Source organism: Dromiciops gliroides, chromosome 4 (genome assembly GCF_019393635.1).
Source record: "Dromiciops gliroides isolate mDroGli1 chromosome 4, mDroGli1.pri, whole genome shotgun sequence".
Taxonomy (NCBI): domain Eukaryota; kingdom Metazoa; phylum Chordata; class Mammalia; order Microbiotheria; family Microbiotheriidae; genus Dromiciops; species Dromiciops gliroides.
In genome coordinates, this window is record NC_057864.1 from 429168881 (window position 1) to 429189548 (window position 20668).

The following is a 20668-nucleotide window of genomic DNA, read 5'->3' on the forward strand; positions in this document are numbered from 1 at the left end:
AGCATCAAGCACTGTTGTTTTACCAGTTATTATCCAGGATGTGGATAACAAGGGGTCAGTCATAACACAGGTCATTAAAAATAAGGAAGGATGTTCAAGTACTAGGATTCCAGGCAAGGCCATGAATTTAGGGTTAGAGAACAGAAGAAAAGGAGCGTCTGCCTGAGCAGATGGATAGTGTGGGCTGTCATTAAACAGGCTTGAAATGGGGTCAGAACTGAGAGGGATCAGGATGCTACTCCAGAAGAGTCTGGGAACCAGGTTTGGAGTGATTAAATGGAAAGAAAATAGTTTTCATGGAGAGACTAACATAAGCGCTTTAGATATTAGTAACCAACAAGAATGACTATAGTGTGGAAATTGTCTACTGACCTCCAGGATACGCCTTTCCTTTCCTCAGTGAGTTCATTATCTGGTTTAGTCTCTCTCTCTCTCCCCAGCTCCTGACCTCATACAGGAGAATTTCGACATATATATTAAACTCCCTGAAACATCCTAATCTTCCTAGTTTTTTAGCTTACTCATTTCTAGTAAGCTAGTTCTTTAGCCCACCTCAGCTACACACAGAGATGGTCATGTCCTTGTATGTACCGCTTCCACCTTGAACTCTAGAATTCCCTTATTGGATCATATTCTGTGGTTATCTCCCTACACCATGTTCTTGGTCTTTACCATAACTTCTAATTCCTGTTTTGTTCTTCCCCACTTCCTCCCCATCTCCCCTCTGGCCATTACCTACCTGCTGCACTGACTTCCTTCCTTGTTTTTTTGACCATTTAGTGAATTATTTCAGCTCTATACTCTTCTCTCCATTACCTTACCCTCTTATCCTATGTGACTTGTCAAGTCCTACCCTTGGATTGATTACTCTCACCATCTTTTGCCTTCTTTCCTACGCAGATGCTACTGAATGAAGTTAAATAAAATCATGAAACCAAGCTGACTGGATCCACTATGAATTTATGTTACGTAATTTCAACAGCATAGCTCTTCTTTTGTATCTCCCTAACTGATTCACTATCCCGCTTTTCACAGAGGCATATCCAAATTTTCATCCCTCAGATCTTCCCCTCCCCCCCACTTAGCTGAGAACTTTGCTTCATACTTCACTGGAAAAATTGAGGCTATTCCCTTAGAGTTCCCTCTCCTCCCCTCTTCCTTATTTCACACCACTCAGATGCTTTCTTCTACTGTCAGCTCCTTCACACCCTCTCTCACATAATGAAGGGGCCCTTCTTACCAAAGCAAACTCCTCTACTTGCACATAATCCTACTCAATTCTATCTTCTCTAGCATATTGTTCCCACTTGTCATCTCCCCTGCCTCACTTATCTTGTCTCTTACCTTATATCTACTCTTTTCCTAGAAACATACCCATTTCTACCCCATCCTCAAAAACCCTCACTTGATTAATCTATCCCTGCTAGTGATCATCTAATTTTTCATTTCAAATCTCTCCTCCCTTTTGTGACAAAATTTGAAAAGACCATCCATGATCAATCTTTTCTGCCTTATTGTCTTAGCTTTCTAAAATATAGCTTTCAGCTTTACTTAATCCAAACTGCTCTTTCCAAAGTTATTAATTTCCAAATCAAGTGGTCTTTTATCAGCCTTCATTCTTGACCTCTGCAGCCTTTGACACAGTTAATCACCCCCTTCTTGACGTTCTTTTCTCTCTAATTTTCTGTGAGTATATCCTGATTTTCGTGTTTGATCATTCTTCCTGTTTCCTTTACTAAATCTTTGTCCAGGTCACACTTGCCAACAGTGGTAATTCCCCCAGGGTTCTTTCATGTGCCCTGTTCTCTAACTGTTCTTTTCACTTGGTTCATTGTATTTGTCTTTTATTAGCTCCCATGGATTCCATTATCATCTTTTTACCGTTGATTCTTAGATCTGCTTATCCTGCCCTCTCTTCTGACATTTAGATTCGTATCTCCAGCCATCTAGTCTACATCTCAAACTGGATGTCCTATACACATCTTAAAGTCAGAATGTTCAAAATTGAATTAATCTTTTCCCACAAACCTCTCCCCTTCCAAGATATCTTATTGGTATAGAGAGTACACTTATCTTCCTAATCACCTAGGCTTATAACCTGGGGGTTATTCTTGCTTCCTCACTCTCATCCCTCTTCAATCTCTTGCCAGATTCTTTAGATTTTAACTTCATTAGATTTCTTATGTATATGCTCTTCTATGATATCGTCAACACCCTGGTGTGGGTCTTCATCACCTTATTCCTGGATTATTGCAATAGTCTGTTGGTTGATTTCCTTACTCAAGACCATCTCCCACTCAGTTGCCAAACTGTTCTTTATAAAGTACAGATTTGAGCATGCTACCACTGTTCTAATAAAAAAAATCCCAGTGCTTCCCTATCATCTCCAGGATCAAATATAAAAGCCTGTGTTTGCTATGTAGACCCTTTCATAACTTGATCCCTCTTACCTCTCCAGTTTTCTTACTGCTTCCTTGCTCGCATATATTCCACAGTCCAGTAATGGCTTTCTTGTTGTTTGTTGAACACAATACTCCACTTCTTGACTTTGGACATTTTTACTGCCTGGGATGCTTTCCTTCTTCATCTCCATCTCTTAGCTTCCCAGGCTTCCTTCAAGTGTGTGTGTGTGTGTGTGTGTGTGTGTGTGTGTGTGTGTGTGTGTGTGTGTGTGTGTGTGTGTGTGTGAGAGAGAGAGAGAGAGAGAGAGAGAGAGAGAGAGAGAGAGAGAGAGAGAGAAAGGGGGGGGTGGAGGAGAGAGGGGGGCGTTGCTCATATGCATGTGTGAACGAGTGAGAGTTTGTACCTAGTATTTCTCATGTTGTCTCCCTGAATAGACTGAGCTCCTTGAGCACTGGGGCTGCTTTTTGCCTTTCTTTGTAACCCCCAGCACTTAATACTGTGCCTGGCACATAGTAAGGACTTAATAAATGGTTGTAGAGTGATTGACAGAAGTATTTGATTGAAGCCATTAAATGGCATAAAAAAATGCCTAGATTGGAATTTTTCTGAAGTTGTAGGAAACTTAATTATACTTTTTTTATGGTATACATAATTTTTACAGTGATTTCTTTTTTCTTCTTTCTTTTTTTGGGGGGGGGGGACAGGGCAGTGAGGGTTAAGTGACTTGCCCAAGGTCACACAGCTTAATGTCAAGTGTCTGAGGTCAGATTTGAACTTAGTTTCTCCTGAATTCAGGGCCAGTGCTTGATCCACTTTGTTACCTAGCTGCCCCATATACATAATTTTTAGTTAAGATTTTCTTAAACTTTATCTTCAAAAAGCAATTTTAAGCATTTTATAAATGTTGATAAGCTTTAGATAAAGGAAGATATATTATTTCCTAATATAGGATGACAAAACTGATGGAATTAGCTAATTTTCAACCCAAAAGACCAACGACTGCAAAGCAACGCCGTGTAAGGAAAAGGCAAAAGATAAAGGACATGTTGAATGTGCCTGCATCTACTTCACATAGGTAATTTCAAGAGTTTCTAGCTTTTTTTGTTGTTTTTAAATTCAGGCTTGTGATTTCATCAGTTTCTAAGTTACAAAATAGCATTATAAAACATGACTTTTATCTATTAAACTTGAAAAAAATAGCCATGGCCTTCTAATGTAGGGAAATTTCATAAAAGGTGATTAAAATAAACTGATATGACACTCTAGACATTTTCATTGTGTTGATAATAGAATTTGATTTAGAAATGTTTGTGTTTCAAAGTAATGTTTAAATTTAAAGAAAACTTATTGAGGTTTTTTTGTTTTGTTTTGTTTTGTTTTAATGAAGACATTTAAAAAGTTGTATTTTCTTTTTTTTTTCTTTTTTTCCTACACCTTCATTGTCCTGTCACTTCATATTGCATTATTAGCTAAGACTTTGCATTTTGTTTACCTCTAGGTTAACTCACCCAAAAGTCATATTTAAACGTTTTGATTTTCCTTTAGTCAGGTTTCCCCAGTTTGAGAAATACTCACTGGTCAGGAAGAGTCTCAATATAATCCTAATTTCAAGATAATAATTTTACTTTTGCTTCATACTTAGTTATCCTGTTATATTGCCGTCTTTGAAATTTTGCCACCATTTTAATTCCCCTTAAGTAATAATAATACATGATAAATTATTTCACTTTTATAGTGCTCATTTTAAAATTCCCCAAATAAATACGTTTTCATCTTAATTAAAATGTCAGAAATCAATATTTAGACAAACTTTTTAGATAATATAATCCTACTTCACTAACTGGAAGGGTTGCTTTTCCCCATTTGGTGAGTTTAATCTGGTGTTATTTTTAAACAGTAATTTACACCCTGCGCTGTTGCCTTCAGATGTGTTTGAGCAACTTCAACCTGTAGAGCATAAAAAAATAGAATTCAATATATCTTCTGGGATGCCTGCTGTGTTTGTAAAAGATTTAGAGGGAGAACAAAATCGTGGTAAGGAGATTTTTCAGTTCTTTTATATAATGCTATACAAAATCAGGTTACATTTCAACATTTTTATTTAGTAAAAGATAAAACATGTGTATGTAGAGAGATCTATCTCTACCTTAATGTTTAACTATACTTAAGATGTGTTTTATATGTTTAACTTGGTATTTTTCATTAAAATCACTAAATGGTGTATATGTGTGTGTTTGTGTGTGTGTATACACACACATATATGTACACACACACACACACACACACACACACACACACACACACATCGTCACTTTCTGCCAAACTTAGAGATTGATCTGCATGCTGATATTCTCAAGCTCCCTAAAGCTAACATTTGGTCCTTGGCATCTGGGTCACAGACTCAAAATATTGTAGAGCTGGAAGAGGCATTAAATATTTTCTACGTCCCTTATTTTTCAGAAGGGATAGAGGTCTAGAAATGTTAAATGATTTACCAGGTTTTATGTAACTTTTATTAGTGACAGGTTTAGAACTGAATTTAACTTGGTAATGGTACAATTTACCATATACTTTTCCTCTTAAAACTTGAAATTTTTCTAAATAAGGCATTTATGAGAGTATTGTTAATACTAAACTATTTTAGATTTATCTGCTCCTGGAGATACAACCAATGAAGGATTTGGAAAGATCTTTCCAGCTCCTATTCTGAATGACAAAGAGGAGATTCAAGAAGACTCAGATGAGATACCAGCAGAATTTGTCTCTAGAAAAGAGTTGGAAAAAGGCAGAATTTCTAAAGAAGGTAATCATTTGGTCTATCATAAAATATTATTACCTGTGTTTTGTTGCCAATAAAACTGTTTACACTGGTGAAAGTGAAACAATTGAACTCTTCAGTTCAAATCAGTAATTGTAGAATCTCTCATTTAGGGAATAGTGATATGCTTAAATTTGAATATGGTATACATAATTACACTGAGAATACACTGGAAAATAATGACACTGGGAAAACAAAATGAATAAGTCATATTATAAAGTCTTAACTCAGTAATTGTTGAACTAAGCAGGGAAGTGCTTGTAGTTAAGCTCTAAACTGTTTTCTTTAAGTTATTTAAACTTGCTAATTTATTTATCATTAAGTTTCTGTGAATGAAACCAGGATTTCTAAGCACATTGTTTAGCACCTAGTAAACACTTATTAAACTAATAAAGGAGATCTTAGTAGAAAAGTCTCCAGTACTTAAGGGAACAAACTTTCAAACTTTTTTACAAAAACAATTGACTTACTAAACAGTTTTCTTTTTTGGGGCTGTGGCAGTGAGAGTCACACAGCTAGTAAGTGTCAAGTGTCTGAGGCTGGATTTGAACTCAGGTCCTCCTAAATCCAGGGCCAGTGCTCTATCCACTGTGCCACCTAGCTGCCCCCCAATTAATTAATTATCTTAACCTTTTTTCATAAAGCATTTCACTTAACAGCATCTTTTCATCACCATTGGCTCAATATGAGTTCTACAAGAATTAACGATAAATAAAAACTCAAGTATTCAGTAATTAAAACTGCACAATATTTTCTGTAGTTTATTTAATAATAGTTCACATTTATATAATAATTACAAGGTGCCAGACACTGTACTTTTACATTTATTATCTCACTTGATTCTCACCACAATCCTGGAGAGTAGATGCTATTATTTTCCACCATTGTATATATGAAGAAACTGAGGCAGACTATTTAAGTTACTTGCCATGGGTCTCACAAGTAATAAGCCTTTGCATTTGAACTTAGGTTTTCCTGACTCCAGGCCTATCACTCTATCCATATATATTTGATAGTTTCTATCTATTCTACATTTTTCAAGTAAATATTGAATTTTTTTTATGTGGAATTGGTTATATTTATGTCTTGTTACACATTCATCTTTGGAAATTGATTAAAACATAATTTCCTCTTTCTTTTTTCTTCATTTCTCTAAGAAATGGAAACACTTTCAGTTTTCAAAAGTTATGAACCAGGGGATCCAAACTGTAGGATTTATGTAAAGAACTTAGCAAAGCAAGTTGAGGAAAATGTAAGTAGAATTTCCTAAATTGATCTTTTAAAAAAATTATTTGTTGGCTTCCTTGTGATATTTTTCTTTATTTTTTCCTTTTTGATGAAATTCTAGGATCTTAAGTTTATTTTTGGAAGATATGTTGACTTTTCATCACAAACAGAACGAATCATGTAAGTCATCTCAAGCAAAGTTTTGTGTCTCATTTGTCCTCATTTCTTCCCTAATATTTTCCCTCTAAAACTGAATGAGTATTAAAAAACAAACAAGCCATTATCCCTTGCTACCATAAGCAACTTTCATTAAAGTTTCAAATTTAAGACTTAAGCTTTGGAGTAGCTAGGTGGCGCAGTAGATAGAGCACCGGCCCTGGAGTCAGGAGGACCTGAGTTCAAATCCAGCCTCAGACACTTGATACTTACTAGCTGTGTGACCCTGGGCAAGTCACTTAACCCCAATGGCCTCACCAAAAAAAAAAAAAAGATTTAAGCTCCTTAGTCCAGGGAAAGAAGCCTTCAGGTGAACAGCACCCCAACAATCTGACCTTTGGAGTAGTAGAAAGCCAGATGTAAGGAAGAGGAGGTAATGACACATTTTGGGAGAAATTTTTGTGGTAAAGGAGTATTTGCTCTGTTTGTCTCACTTAACCTTTTTATATCATCTTTCCTGGAGAACACATTGATTCCTGCTTTGAGAGATCTATTCTAGTAGTAGCAATTCTTTTTCAAAGAAGAAAAAAAAAGATTATATTACTTGAGAAAAACATAATCCTTTGTAATACTGAAGAGTGGAAATATCCACAAGTAAATGTTACATGTTCAGCTAACTTGGTCTTAAAATTTTATTTTTATAATTCTCATAAGTTTCACAAGTAATTTCCTGCCAATATAGTTAGTTTTAAATGTTCCTTTGGTACCAAAGTATACAGTGTGAGCCTCTTTATTTCATTACTTGTCCTTGAAACAAGATTGATACATTGATTGAACATTGATATAAACATATATTACTTCCATTTGCCATGAGTTTAAGGTTTCAGGGAGAATAAAAGATTGAAAACTCTTTTTTAGAACAGAATGTATAAATATGGTTTTAGATAATGAACTAATAGGATGACTGCATTATACAGAATCTTTCCCATGTATTTCAGTCAATTGAAAAATATTGGTTGTTAATTAGAAACAAAACTACATTCTTCATACATTTTTCTAGGTTTGACATACGCTTGATGAAAGAAGGACGAATGAAAGGCCAAGCTTTTATTGGATTTCCAGATGAAAAGGCTGCAGCTAAAGCTTTAAAAGAAGCTAATGGATATGTACTTTTTGGAAAACCCATGGTGGTGGTATCCTTTTTAAAGTTATGTATGCATTTTGTTGTTTAGGCACCATTGTGTATCATTAAATCTGGTTATAGTACAAATGTATGGTCAGACATGGTGTAGTTATATTTCTGGTACTCTATTATAGGATAAAAATGAAAAAAGTAATATTGCTGTTTAAGATTTACTTTTTTTTTTTTAAAGTGGTATCTGGTGTTTATAGTAAGGATTGTATCAGACCAGTCATTTATAAGAAAAACCTTAGTTTTTGGGTGACCACACTCCTAATTTAGGTGTAATTTTCATGCTCAATATAACCAGTAAATATTTATTGCCTATGCTAGGTTATAGAACTAATATTGGCTTCCACAAAACAGCAGGAATCACTGGAATGATTCAGTCAAAACAAGATTTATTAAGGGCTTAGCATATGCCAGGCATCCTGCTATGTGGTGGAGGTACAAAGAAAGATAAAGCAGTGCCTGCCCTAGTTTACATGATAACTGGAGAACGCAGCATGTAAGTAACAACATCAAAGATCTTTTCATTACATTTTTTCCTAAATTGTTGAGGGGAATTCTACAGAAAGCATTATGTTTATTGTCTTTCAGTAGCTGATTCAGCTGTTAAAATGTATATGTGTTAGACTAAGAAAGACTATGAACAGAAAATGAGGAACTATCAAAATTATATAAACTACTCCTTAGAAAACACTTCCTAGATTATGGGACTTAGAGCTAGAAGGGACCTTAGCTATCTCATTTAGTCCAGAGATTAACCTTTTTTGTATATCATGAATCTCTTCTCAGAATACTGTTTTTCAATACACATTAAAATAAAATTATCAAAACCAATTTGATGGACCTCAGGTCAAAAACACCTAATCTAGTCCATCCCTTAATTTTTTTATAGAAGAAAACAAGACCAATGAGGTAAATAACGTGCCTAAATCACTACAGTTGCCTAAGTAACCAATGAAGAACCCAGGCCATCTTATTCTTCTCTTAAGCTAAATATCTCCAGTACCTTCAGTTGATCCTCCTATAATGTGATATAAGTGGATTGGGGTGGGGGGGGGAGGGTGGGGAATGTGTGGAGTGAGAGTCAGGGCCAGAATTTGGAATAAATAAGATTTGTAAGGGGTATTAGGAAGAAACAACCTTATTCTAATATAGGGTTGTTGCTAGGATTTTGCAAGAACTGGGTGAAAGCCATTAATGGATATTCCAAAGAAAGAACTTAAAGCTATATCATTGACCCTCATTAGCAATTGTAACTTTCATTTTCTCCCCCAAGAAATCCTTAATATATATACTATTAGCAATTTGCTCGATCTGCTAGACCAAAACAAGATCCTAAAGATGGAAAAAGGAAAAGATAATTACTAAAGGTAAGTGTAGATTTTTTATGTAAAAAATGAAAATCATTCTTTAGGGGAAAATGAGGAGAATTTGCATGTTAAAGTAGTAAATCTCTCAGATTTTTTAAAGACCTTTTTCGTGTGTGGAGAGGAGAGAACTTGCTATTGATTTTATAATAACTGTAGAATCATGTATGAAAACTCAGGTTTGCAAGGGGAAAGATTCAAAAACAAATTCTACAATGAAGAAGACTCTTCTCTTGCAAATTGTTTCTCTACGAGGTGAAAAGTTAAGATTTCATGTAGTAGCCAAGTAGGAAGCTAAGTTCACCAAGTCTAGTAGTAAAACATTGTGAAAAATACAATTGCATAAGGCATGTATGGAAAATAATTGTGAACATTTCAGAAAACAAAAAGGTATAATTTAAGTATTGATAAAGTATCTCACATATGTCAAGCTTTTACTTCCATGGTACTGTTCTTTATTTTTAGTAAAATAAGAGCAAAAATGGTTCATAAAGCTTTATAAAAATTACCTACTTAGTAAAAGCATTAAGCATTTTTAGTTAGAAAATTTGTTTCAGTAATTTCCTTCTTAATCTTTCTGTGGGAAAGAATAATGTTAGAAGTATTAACACTGAATTGAAATGTAGTCCTTTTATTTGTTTTTAAAAACAAAAGCAAAAAACCAACCCTGCCTTTGTGGATTGAAGAAGAGACTAAATGATGGGCCACAATGACCAAAGCTTTCAACTGAAATACATGAAAAGTTGTAACTGCCTAATAGTCACTCAGTAAAATGCCTTGAACATTTGCATTTCATTATTATCCCAATTTTCTTGTAATCAAAAGCTTTTCAAATACCCTAGAGTGAAGGGATTAAGCTTTTAGCAGTCAAATCATATTCATTTATGATAGAATATCAATTCTTTATAAATCTCATGCTGGAAAATAAGGAAAATTAAACTACATTCTGCTGTTCTTCTTTAGAAGCATTCCTGCGTAAATACTGCAGTAATACTGTCATGCAAAGTGTATCCTTTCTTGTTGTATCCTTTTTGGGGCAGTGCTTTTTTGTAGAAATCTTATTTCTTTTTATTTTTTTCCCTAATGTAGATTGTAGATTAACTTTGCACTCTAGAAATAATATATTTTCAAAATTGTTTGCTGTAGGTTGAAGAAATGTATTGTTCCTTCTAGATTTGTTTAAATTTGTCTCTAATGTGCTTTATTTTAAGAAAATTCATTCTAGGGAAAGTTAGTGAATCAGGTCATCAAATTTACTAAAGAGATGCTCACAGTTGCTTTACCTCAGAATTTGGTTTTGGGTTTTTTTGGGTGAGGCAATTGGGGTTAAGTGACTTGCCCAGGGTCACACAGCTAATAAGTGTTAAGTGTCTGAGGCTGGATTTGAACTCAGGTGCTCCTGACTCCAGGACTGGTGCTCTATCCACTGCACCACCTAGCTGCCCCTATCAATACTATTTGGTTGGAAAAGCTAAAACTTTAGTCTTTAAAGGATGCTATAGAAAATCCAAACAAAAGTTGATTTCTAAAGATTGTCTTCTTATTGGCTTTCTAAGCAAGTTAAGTATCAGATGACAGTCCTGCTGTTCAGCACCTCAAAACCTAGGGTATTAAATTTTTTTAAATCCCTACTGAAGTAGGGAGTAAGTGGAATCATCCCTTATTAGGTAGGGTAAGAGACAAATGGAAACACCAAATTCTTCTATCGTGGATACTTTAGTTGAAAGAAATAATATAGTTAGTCTGCTTACATCAGTAAATGGTGACAACCACAGTATTTCTGGCAAAGTATAGTGTATTAACAACCTATAGGTTTCCAAAACACTTCACCTCACCACCTCAATCTCTTAAAAGTTGGTCCAGTAGAAGGTGTGTAATCCTTCCTTGTACCCGGAGTTTGTAAATTGATTTAATTGGCACAGTGTATTATTGTACACAATGCTTAATAAATGTTTATTGAATAAAAACCCACTTTCCCCCCTCCTCAACCTCCTGAAAACATTGTTAATGCTCATAGCAAACCAAATTTTTTTCAGCTGAATAAGTTCATAACTTCTAGAAACAGTCTAGACCAGTTAATTAGCTGTCACTGACACTTGTATATAAAGGGGAAAAAAAAGACCAATAGAGTAAATTGAATTCATGATTTTTTTTTTGACATTGCTTTATGGGAACTTTAAAATTTCAATTTTAGTCCTTTAATTCACAATTTTCATAAACTATATTTACCTATAAAAATCAAATTATACTGTCAAATTGACATGATTCACTAATTTTCTAAATACTTACATTTTTAGCTTTCTAATACATTTATAAAATATAAAATGTATTTCTACTGAAATAATTTTCATTTTTGATGGGCTTTTATGGTGTTTTAGGTTCCTTTTGAATTCCATATATTTCAAGCATCCTCCAGCTTTGAGAAGAAGAAACTTGACCATCTGGACGCTTGAATTGTGCGTAATAGCTTTTAAACCATATTTAAAAACTAAATGAAATGCGTTTAAATCTTACTGGAAGATATGCAACAGATATGTTTTACTCAACTTTCTATACCTCCAATAAATTATTCTTTTCTTTACATTAATATGTCTTGATTTTTTGTGTATGGAAAAAGGGATTAAGTATACTGTTCTCAAACTACTCATGTATGGTCCTAACTGGATTAATCATAAATGGTATGGGGCAGCTAGGTGGCGCAGTGGATAGAGCACCAGCCCTGGAGTCAGGAGGACCTGAGTTCAAATCCAGCCTCAGACACTTAACACTTACTAGCTGTGTGACCCTGGGCAAGTCACTTAACCCCAATTGCCTCACTTTAAAAAAACAAAAAACTTAAGTGGTATACAGTTAAAATCACTTTGAAATTCTAAATGTAAGTTTTCATTTTTAAAAAAGAAATTAATGTTAAAATTTATTATTACCATAGGGAAATCACATGATGAAAACTCCCTCTACCAGTGCAAATCAACACCAGCTCTTCCAACTGGGGCACTGAGGGGCTGAATGGTAAATGGCTTGCCCAGTCACATAGCCTTTTTGTATCAGAATTAAGACTTGAACTCAGATCTTACTGAATCTGAAGTCATCTCTTTTATTATAAATTTTACCATTTGTTATTTTTACATGGTTATCAAAATACTTAGGTACGTATTTAAAGAAAAAGAAATAACCCATTAGAGATTTTCACAAACTTTATTTCAGCTTGGGAATTTGAATACTTACCCTAATGGAATGGTGAGTTTCCTAATTGTGTCACTTAATTTCTGTCTTTTTTTTTTGTGGGGCAGTGGGGGTTAAGTGACTTGCCCAGGGTCACACAGCTACTAAGTGTCAAGTGTGAGGCTGGATTTGAACTCAGGTCCTCCTGAATCCAGGGCTGGTGCTTTATCCACTTCGCCACCTAGCTGCCCCCTGTGCCACTAAATTTCAACCACATTTCACTACTGTCTAAAATTTTCACGTGCTAGTTTTCCAATTATCTTTTTTTTCAATCATCTTTTGAAAGGTAGAGATGAAAGATTAAAGGAAATTGTATGAGCCAAAGATTCAAGAATGGTACTATTAGAGGAATGAGATGAAAAATGTATGTGTAGGTATATAAAAATGAATAATAGTAAATAAAGAATAGTAATAAATAGAGCTCTGAAATAGACATGAGGATAGGAAAGAGTGTGAGAATTAAAAGATGCTGAAGGTCCCTGGGGTGGGGGTGGGGGTTATTATTTGATCTCCCATTAGAGAAATAATGAGTAATGAGTTGGGGATAACCATGAGTTTGCTTTGGAACATGTTGAGTCTGAAGTCCTAGTTTAACACACCCAGGTAAAATTGCCTTGTAATAGCCTCCTGTTCTCTGGTACTGGAATGCAGGGGTAATGAGGTGGCCTTTGTGAGCAAGTGGAGTAGGGAGTATCTATAATGTCCTGCACCAAAAATTGTTTTGGGAAAAATATTAGTTAAGGTGATCAGTAGGATGTTGGGAAACTAGATTATATGTAAACTTAAAGAAAGCATGCAAAGATCCTTTTTATAAATGCTTTTACTAAGAGGGGAGAGTGAGGAGAATCTCTTAGAACAAGTCATATTTTGAATTGTTAGAAAATTCACTTGTTTGCAGATAACAAGTTGTTCAAGATAGTGAAATGTTATAGAAATAATGATAAGCTGTAGAAAAATCCTTTGACCAGTAGGCAGAAAAGTTTAAATCAGTGACTTAGCAAAGATATAAATCTGAAATGAGCATTACATAAGAAAGAAACACTAGAGTAGAGGACTTAGAGGATGATAGTGATAATTGCAACGAACTCAGAAAACATTTTTCATTTTACCGAGAAGGAAACTGAGACACAGGCAAATTAGTCGATTTGTCCAGAGTCACCCAGCTAATGTCTAAGGGAGAGTTTGAACCCAGGTCTTCCTGATTCCATAGTGCAAGTGAGAAAAATTTTATTTTTGTAATTCAACTAGTTGTTCACTGTTCAGTAGCCAAATATTTATTCCCCAGTGTCTGTTTCATTCCTCCTATTAACTTTTCCATTCCAAGGTCTCTATCTCCTTTTTCTCAGAGGACGTTGCCTTCTATTAAGGAAAAAAAAAGGGGGGGTATTTACAAGTGCATCTTTCCTCCTTCATACCTCAAAACACATCATTTCCAGTTCTCTTCTCCATTTGTGTTCTTGATTCCATATTCAGTCTCCTCTGGCAACTTGCCCCCTGGTTCATCCCTCCTCAGCCCTCCTTGTACCTTTTCAGGGGTATATCTAGCATAAAAAAGACAGGGACCTGGGGCAAAGGCTTAATGTCATCCTGAGTTTAGACCTGAAACATGGGACCTGGAGTCAGAAGAATGGGCAGAAGCCCCTTTCCTATCCTGTTTCTTGTATTTCGTTTTAGTTCTTTACCTCTGTTCTACCATTTTTCCCCCCCATTTTTTTTTTCCATTGTGGCTTATGAAATCCCCAGTCCATTGTTACCTAACTCCCTATCAGAGTTGGATTTCTTATAATTTCTCATTTTCTTATGCTAAAGGTAAATTGGCACCTCGTGAAAAATCACACCCACTCCAGTGTTAGTTGCCAGTTCACTCATATCCCCTGTCACTTTGGGCTACGAGAAGTAATTGGTATATTCCTTTCTCTCCTTTGCTACTTCTAGACTCTCCACCTGCTACCTACCATTGCCTCAGCAAACTCCTCTGGGGATATTCCAGTGGTCTGTATCCTCCAGTCCATATCTTTGTTGCTGCCAGTTTCCTTCCCTTCAGTATAAGCATGATATGGCATTCTTCTTCTCCAACCCAATCTCTGCATGTACACGGAGAGACCCTTATATAATGTTTATCCCTCTTGAACTACGTTGGGATTTGAGTTCAGCTACTTCTTAAACTACTACAGCTTCTCTTTAACCCCTACCTTCTAAACTTCAACTTCTCTCTTCTTTCCGGTACCCTCAGGGATCATCATATATACTTTAAGTATCACCATCACCTATAACTGCTCTTTGATCCTGTGTGAAATTTTGAAAATCCCTTTCCTGATTAAAATATCCTTTCTTTCTCTTTTACTCCTTTTGAACTTTTTTGAAACCAGTAGACCCTCCATTATTCCTGTCTTTCTTCCAGTCTGTCACTTCTCAATTCACTTTCCTCCCCATCTCACTTTATAGGTCATAGGATCTTAGATTAGGAGATTATTTAGTTAAGTCCATTCCTTTAACAAATGAGGAAACTGAAGCCTAAAGAGCTATCTTAGGGCCATACAGATAATGAGTGACAGCTGAGGTTTGAAACCATGCCCTCTGGCTCCATATCCTTCGTTTTTCTCTTACATGCTTACTCACTTAACTATACACTGTCCTCAACCCTTTATTTCCTTGCTTCATCTATTACAAGTGTTGATGTTTTACCAATCCTTAATCCTCTGTCAACCCCACAATCTAACTTTTCATCTACTCCCAAGATGTTGAGTGTTAATGGAGGTAGTCATGCCACCAGATTGATTTGGTTCATTCTAACTCAATGTTTATTGCTAGACTACTAAAGTACAAGTGCAGCAAAACTTTCATTCTTCCTTGAACAATTTTTTCTACTTGCCCTCAGTTTCAGCAGATACCCTTGCCTCTTCTATCCATCACAGGTTTCCTATTCTTTCCTACTAAATAACTGCATATGTTTCTATGGGGCCCACAAGCTAAGAATGATTTTTATATTTTTAAATAAAGTTTTATTGTATTTGGAAATGTAAAGCAAAAACCCAAAACATCCATAGCTTGCAGGCTATATCAAAACAGGTAATAGTCTGAATTCGGCCTGTGTTCAGCAGCCTTAATTTAGAAGTTGGAATGTTAATTGAGGAACGTCGAGGAAGCCAATGTTTTTAGGCTGTAGAGTTTGTGAAAGTAAAATAATGTTTAATAACCCTGGAAAGATAAGTTTGAGCCGCATTGTGAAGGTCTTTAAATGCCAAACTTAGGAGTTTGATTCTAGAAGTAATAGGGAGTCACAAGATAGAAGTTGAGTGAAATGAACAGACTTGTGTTTGAGGAGGAGTATCCCTTGCTAGCTGGATGGAGGATGAATTATAAGAAGAGACTTGAGACAAGAAAACCAATTAGTTAATTATTACTTTAGCTGAGGTAAGAAGTGATAAATGTAAACTAGAGTGGCTGTAACGTGAGTAGAGAGAAGAGTATTAATGTGAGAAATGTGGAGGTTGAAATAACAAGGTTGTGCAATTTTTGAAATGCAGTTGAAGAGTAATGGATGATTCCTTTATAACCCTAGTGACTAAGATAGTGGTGCCCTTTACAGAAATAGGGAAGTTTGAAATAATGTCAGATTTGGGGGGAAAAAAGTAAGGCATTCTATTTTGATCATTAGTTTGATATATGTACAGGACACCCAGTAGTCAGTGAGTGATTCAGGATGGAGCTTAAGAGATTAATAAGCCTAGATATATAGATTTGGCAGTCATCTTTGTAGACATGACTATTATTGAACCCATAGGAGCTAATGAGATCACCAAATCAGGGAGGATAGAGTAAACCTAGGACAGAGTCTTAGGGGGAACACAGTTTGGAGCACAACATGGATGTGTATCCTCAAAGACCAATGAATGTTCAGAGAGGCAGGAGAATTAATAGTGTCATGAAAACTTGTTTTGGATGCTCCAGAGAAAGATTTTAAAAAGATGAGAATTGGGCAAAAGCCATTAGATTTGTCAATTATGTCATTGTTCACTTTGAAAAGAATATTTTCAGCTTAGTGAATTTGGAAGCCACTATAAGTTTATATGTTTATTTATAAATCACATGACCCTTTCTATCCATCGACAGGGCCACTAAAATTTTGATTTTTCAAAAAATACAGTATGTTCTCTATCTTACAAACACATAGCATCACCTTGAAGTATACCGATTATTCGAAAATGGAATTTCATATTAAGGAGCACCTTGGATCTGTAACGATTGGAATGCAGACACAGACAAGAATCTGCTTCTTATATGCTTAACCATAGAAAATCATGAACAGTTTGGTTTTGTTGTTTTTCTTTTTCTCTTTCTGTTATAATATACTACCCCCCCCACTGACTTTCCCTCATTTGCCTAACATATATAAGGGAAAAGTTAAAAGGGGGAGTTTAATGCTTGTACATCCAATTTTGAATCCCACAGATCTTTGAAAGTGTTGTGCAATTTCTGAGATACAGTCTAACATCTTTAAATTCTAGGCCCAGCTCATTGTCCATTTGCACTGTATGTACAAAATACATACATGCATCCATACAAGTAAATATACATATATAGATGAAATCCATGCATTTAAATCCAACTACATGTTATATTCTAAAGGAATGTTTTTGTCATCTCCTTTGTTTTTCCTATGTGGATTGATCTTATTTTTTCCCTGCTTAGGTCTTGTTGGTCCTTTTAAAATATGTAAATATAGTATCATATGCATTGTCTGAATTCTCTCCTTTAATTCAGGGGAGGGGACAATTAATAAAACCAACCATCATGGTAGCCATTTCTGACAACATATGCGACATTCATTATATTATCATCTTGAGTAGAGAAGTAGATTTTATTTCAATATAGTTGGTTTCATTTACAATATTATGGATTTTATTCATTTAAAAATATTTGGAGAAGTGGCTCTGCAGATTTCATCAGATTCCCAAAGCTGTCTTTGACACAGAAAAGTTATGAATCCCTTGTACGAGCTAACCTCATTTTTATTTGGTGTAGCTTTCACTTAGCATACATTGATTCCTTTTTTTTTAAAAAAAAACTATGAGTCTGAAACGTGAAACAGCTTTAGAGGCTCTGCTTTTACAAGGTGTTTCTATGCACATATTAAATTAAAAGTTATTAATATAACATACTATAAAATTGAGGAAAACATCTGCCAAAAACAATTTTATTTTACATGAATCCAAGTTATTTCCAACTTGGAGAGGGGAATGTTATAATTATGATAGCCACCCACATGTCCTGATATGATTGCTTCAAGAAAATTTCAGGTAACACAAAAATCTTTAAAAAGAAAAAAGTACAGTTTAGTGTTAACAGTCATTACTCAGTTCCTTCTTGTACTATTCCTCTTACAAGTTTCTTTCTTTCTTTTTTTTTTTTTTGGTGGGGCAATAAGGGTTAAGTGCCTAGGGTCACACAGGTAGTGTCAAGTGTCAGGCTGAAGCAAGGGCTGGTGCTTTATCCACTGTGCCACCTAGCTGCCCCAAGTTTCTTAAAACTTAATATTTTAACCTTGAATTTCAAAATAATATAGGCACTGTTATTATGCTGGTTCATGGCACCAGTCACTCCAGGTGAGAGGAAAGGCAGTCATCCCAGCTAGACGAAAGTTAAGTTTATCACCCTTAGTCTATTCTAAAGGAATGTTCTAGCTTATGTTCTTCCCACTTCCCTAAAGGGAAAGGTTTCAAAAGGGTTTTAGGCTAGAGAAATATTTCTTAATATTTCTAGTGAAACTAAAAACTTCAAAAAATATGCTTCCATAATAGAAAATTTGTGGTTCAACACTTCCTATTATTAGTATCGATTGAAGCATCATTGAAGTTGGCAGCCAAATGCAGAATCTAAAGTGACATTGATGAATTTCTAAAGGTAATCATCCTTTGGGTCTTAGGTTTAGATCTTTAAAACATATTCTAGATCATCTAGTTTGATCCCCTCTTTTTTCTGTATAGCCTCAATGCGTGCCTTTCTTGTGTTCCAGACTACAGACGGTTTCTACCTTATGGAGACTTGATATTCTACAAGTTAGCATGTTAACTATTTTAACAACAAAGAGAGAAAAAGACACCAGAAGCTTACGCATGTTGCTAGGCCAGTAAAACTCAGAACTTAATTAGGTTTGATGATCATATAGAACTCCCATTGACATAGAGATCTTAATTCCATGCTAAAAAATGAAATCAAGCCAAATAGAAAAGAATTACAGGATAACGGGGTGGGAATGGAGGGCATTAAGAAGTCAGATAAATTAACAGCCACCTAGGAAAGTTGCTCTTAAGAGAAAAGGCACTTGACTAAACTCCTTTTATGAGACAAGTATGATTCTAGTACTTAAACCAGGAAGTGATTGAGTACTGACCAATGTAAATAATGAATATTGAGCAAAAACTGAATAAAAGCCTAGCAAGGAGACAATGGCAATATATCTAGAAAATAATTCATTATGATCAAATTGGTGCCGTTCTAGCAGTGTAAGGATGGTTCAACACTAGGAAATAGAATGAAATAAAAATATGATTATATCAGTGAATACAGAGATAAACCTTTGAGAAAATACTGCACTAGTTTACATTTAAAACTAAAAAAGTATAGTCATAGAAGTTTTTAATGTGATCAAAAGTAAACAGGATAGAAGTTCTTTTAAAAGATGAGACAATTTTGATTAAAACTAGGTTTCATAGGAATAAAAACATTGAATAGTAAGGGAAACCTTTAAGTGGGAAAGTGTTTGCATTGAATATAACCAATAAAAGTCTAGGCAAATCACTTAACATCTTAGTGCCATAGCCAATTTATTTCTTCACCTGGAAGTTTCCTATACCAGTGAAATCCAAGGACCAGTCCCTATATATGACCAAAAGCCATTCCCTAGTAGAGAAGTCACTGAAGGATATGAGTAAGATTTTCAAAGGAATTCAAAGCCATCACAGCCATGTGAAAAAAATGGGAGTGGTCAGTGCTGGGAGTTAGTGGGGAGACAGTGGGAAAATGGGCATACTTAACTATTGGTGAACCTATGAACTCATCCTTCCATTTTGTATAACAATTTGGACTTCTACAGGAAAAAAATTGATTTATTGTTCATACTCTCTTACATGGCAATCTTACTACTTGACCAAGATGGCAAGGAAATTAAAAAAAAAAAGATTCCATATATACCTAAACATTTCTGGAAAGAAGAACTAAAATAAATGGGTGGTCACCAGGTAGGGAAGTCTGATCATCTTGTGGTATAACAAATGTAATCATATTTTGTAAGAAATTATGAATATGAATATTTCAGAGAAGCATGGGAAAATGCCCATTGACAAAGAGGTCTTTATTCAGTGTCAGAAAAAGAAATCAAGCCAAATATAAATGAACTGCAGGATAATGGAGTAGGAATGGGGGACATTAAAAATCAAGATAAAATAATAGCCATGTGAGAAACCTAGAAAGTTCTGGATAAATTTATACCTACTACGATTCATTTCATAAAATCTAATATGTGGTTATCACTTGTTATAAAGTGTTTATAAAGATATGTTTGCACTTTAAGAGCTTGGGGACTGCCATCCTTTATGAATGTAAATTAATTGATATTGCTTATTATAAAATATATATATGTTTCTTGGGAATGGAGGTCCACTGGAATGTTTAATCACAGTAGTGACTGAATGAATGAAGCATTTATTAAGCATTTAACTTATGTGCAAAGCACTGAATATACAAATAGAAAAGTGAGAAGTCCATACTGTTAAACACAGTCTAATTAGGGAGAGAACATATGGAAGGCTTCAGCTTCAAGTCAAATGTAAAAAAAAGCCTCATCATTCTTAGAGTTCAGTAGCAAAACAGATGGCGATGTCTCATCTTAATGTCATTTCCACTAATAAAAATCAAATCAGTTTTTGATGTTTAATATTTGACAATGACTTTAATGGTAAAAAACAAAAAAAACAAAAAACAACTTTCTTTTATTGGTTTTAAGAAGATGTGGCTACAGCACCTGCAGAAATAGTTTCTAGGCTGCATCTCCATAGGAGTTGCTTTCGAGAATGATGACTACAGACACTGGGCTAGAAGCATTACTATTACCAAGGCTCTTGACATCAGGATCCTGTCTTTGTCAGGGTCTGAGAAAGGAGTCATTTGACTCAGGCTCAACCACAACATGTATGTATACATATTAGCAATTACCTACCAGCCTGTTGCATAGATCCAGAGTATTCCAGTATATGAAGAACAGCACAATTTCTTGCGTGAATGTTA

The 20668-nt window shown here is 35.0% G+C and overlaps 1 protein-coding gene across 2 annotated transcripts in view; it reads left to right on the top strand.

Annotated features, from left to right (window-relative positions):
- Positions 1-11621, top strand: part of RNPC3 (RNA binding region (RNP1, RRM) containing 3) — a 28198-nt gene extending 16577 nt beyond the window's left edge. Inside the window, exons 8-15 of one of the 2 annotated variants that reach the window (XM_044001246.1) lie at positions 3353-3478; positions 4301-4437; positions 5048-5206; positions 6379-6473; positions 6570-6628; positions 7665-7797; positions 9095-9163; positions 11539-11621. In XM_044001246.1, the coding sequence (XP_043857181.1) occupies positions 3353-3478; positions 4301-4437; positions 5048-5206; positions 6379-6473; positions 6570-6628; positions 7665-7797; positions 9095-9154 (769 nt within the window). In that variant the 3' untranslated portion in view covers positions 9155-9163; positions 11539-11621. Of the gene's footprint in view, positions 1-3352; positions 3479-4300; positions 4438-5047; positions 5207-6378; positions 6474-6569; positions 6629-7664; positions 7798-9094; positions 9164-10123; positions 10261-11538 lie in introns of those variants that run through there. The other variant, XM_044001245.1, reaches the window with a different exon arrangement.
- The last annotated feature ends 9047 nt before the right edge of the window (positions 11622-20668 follow it).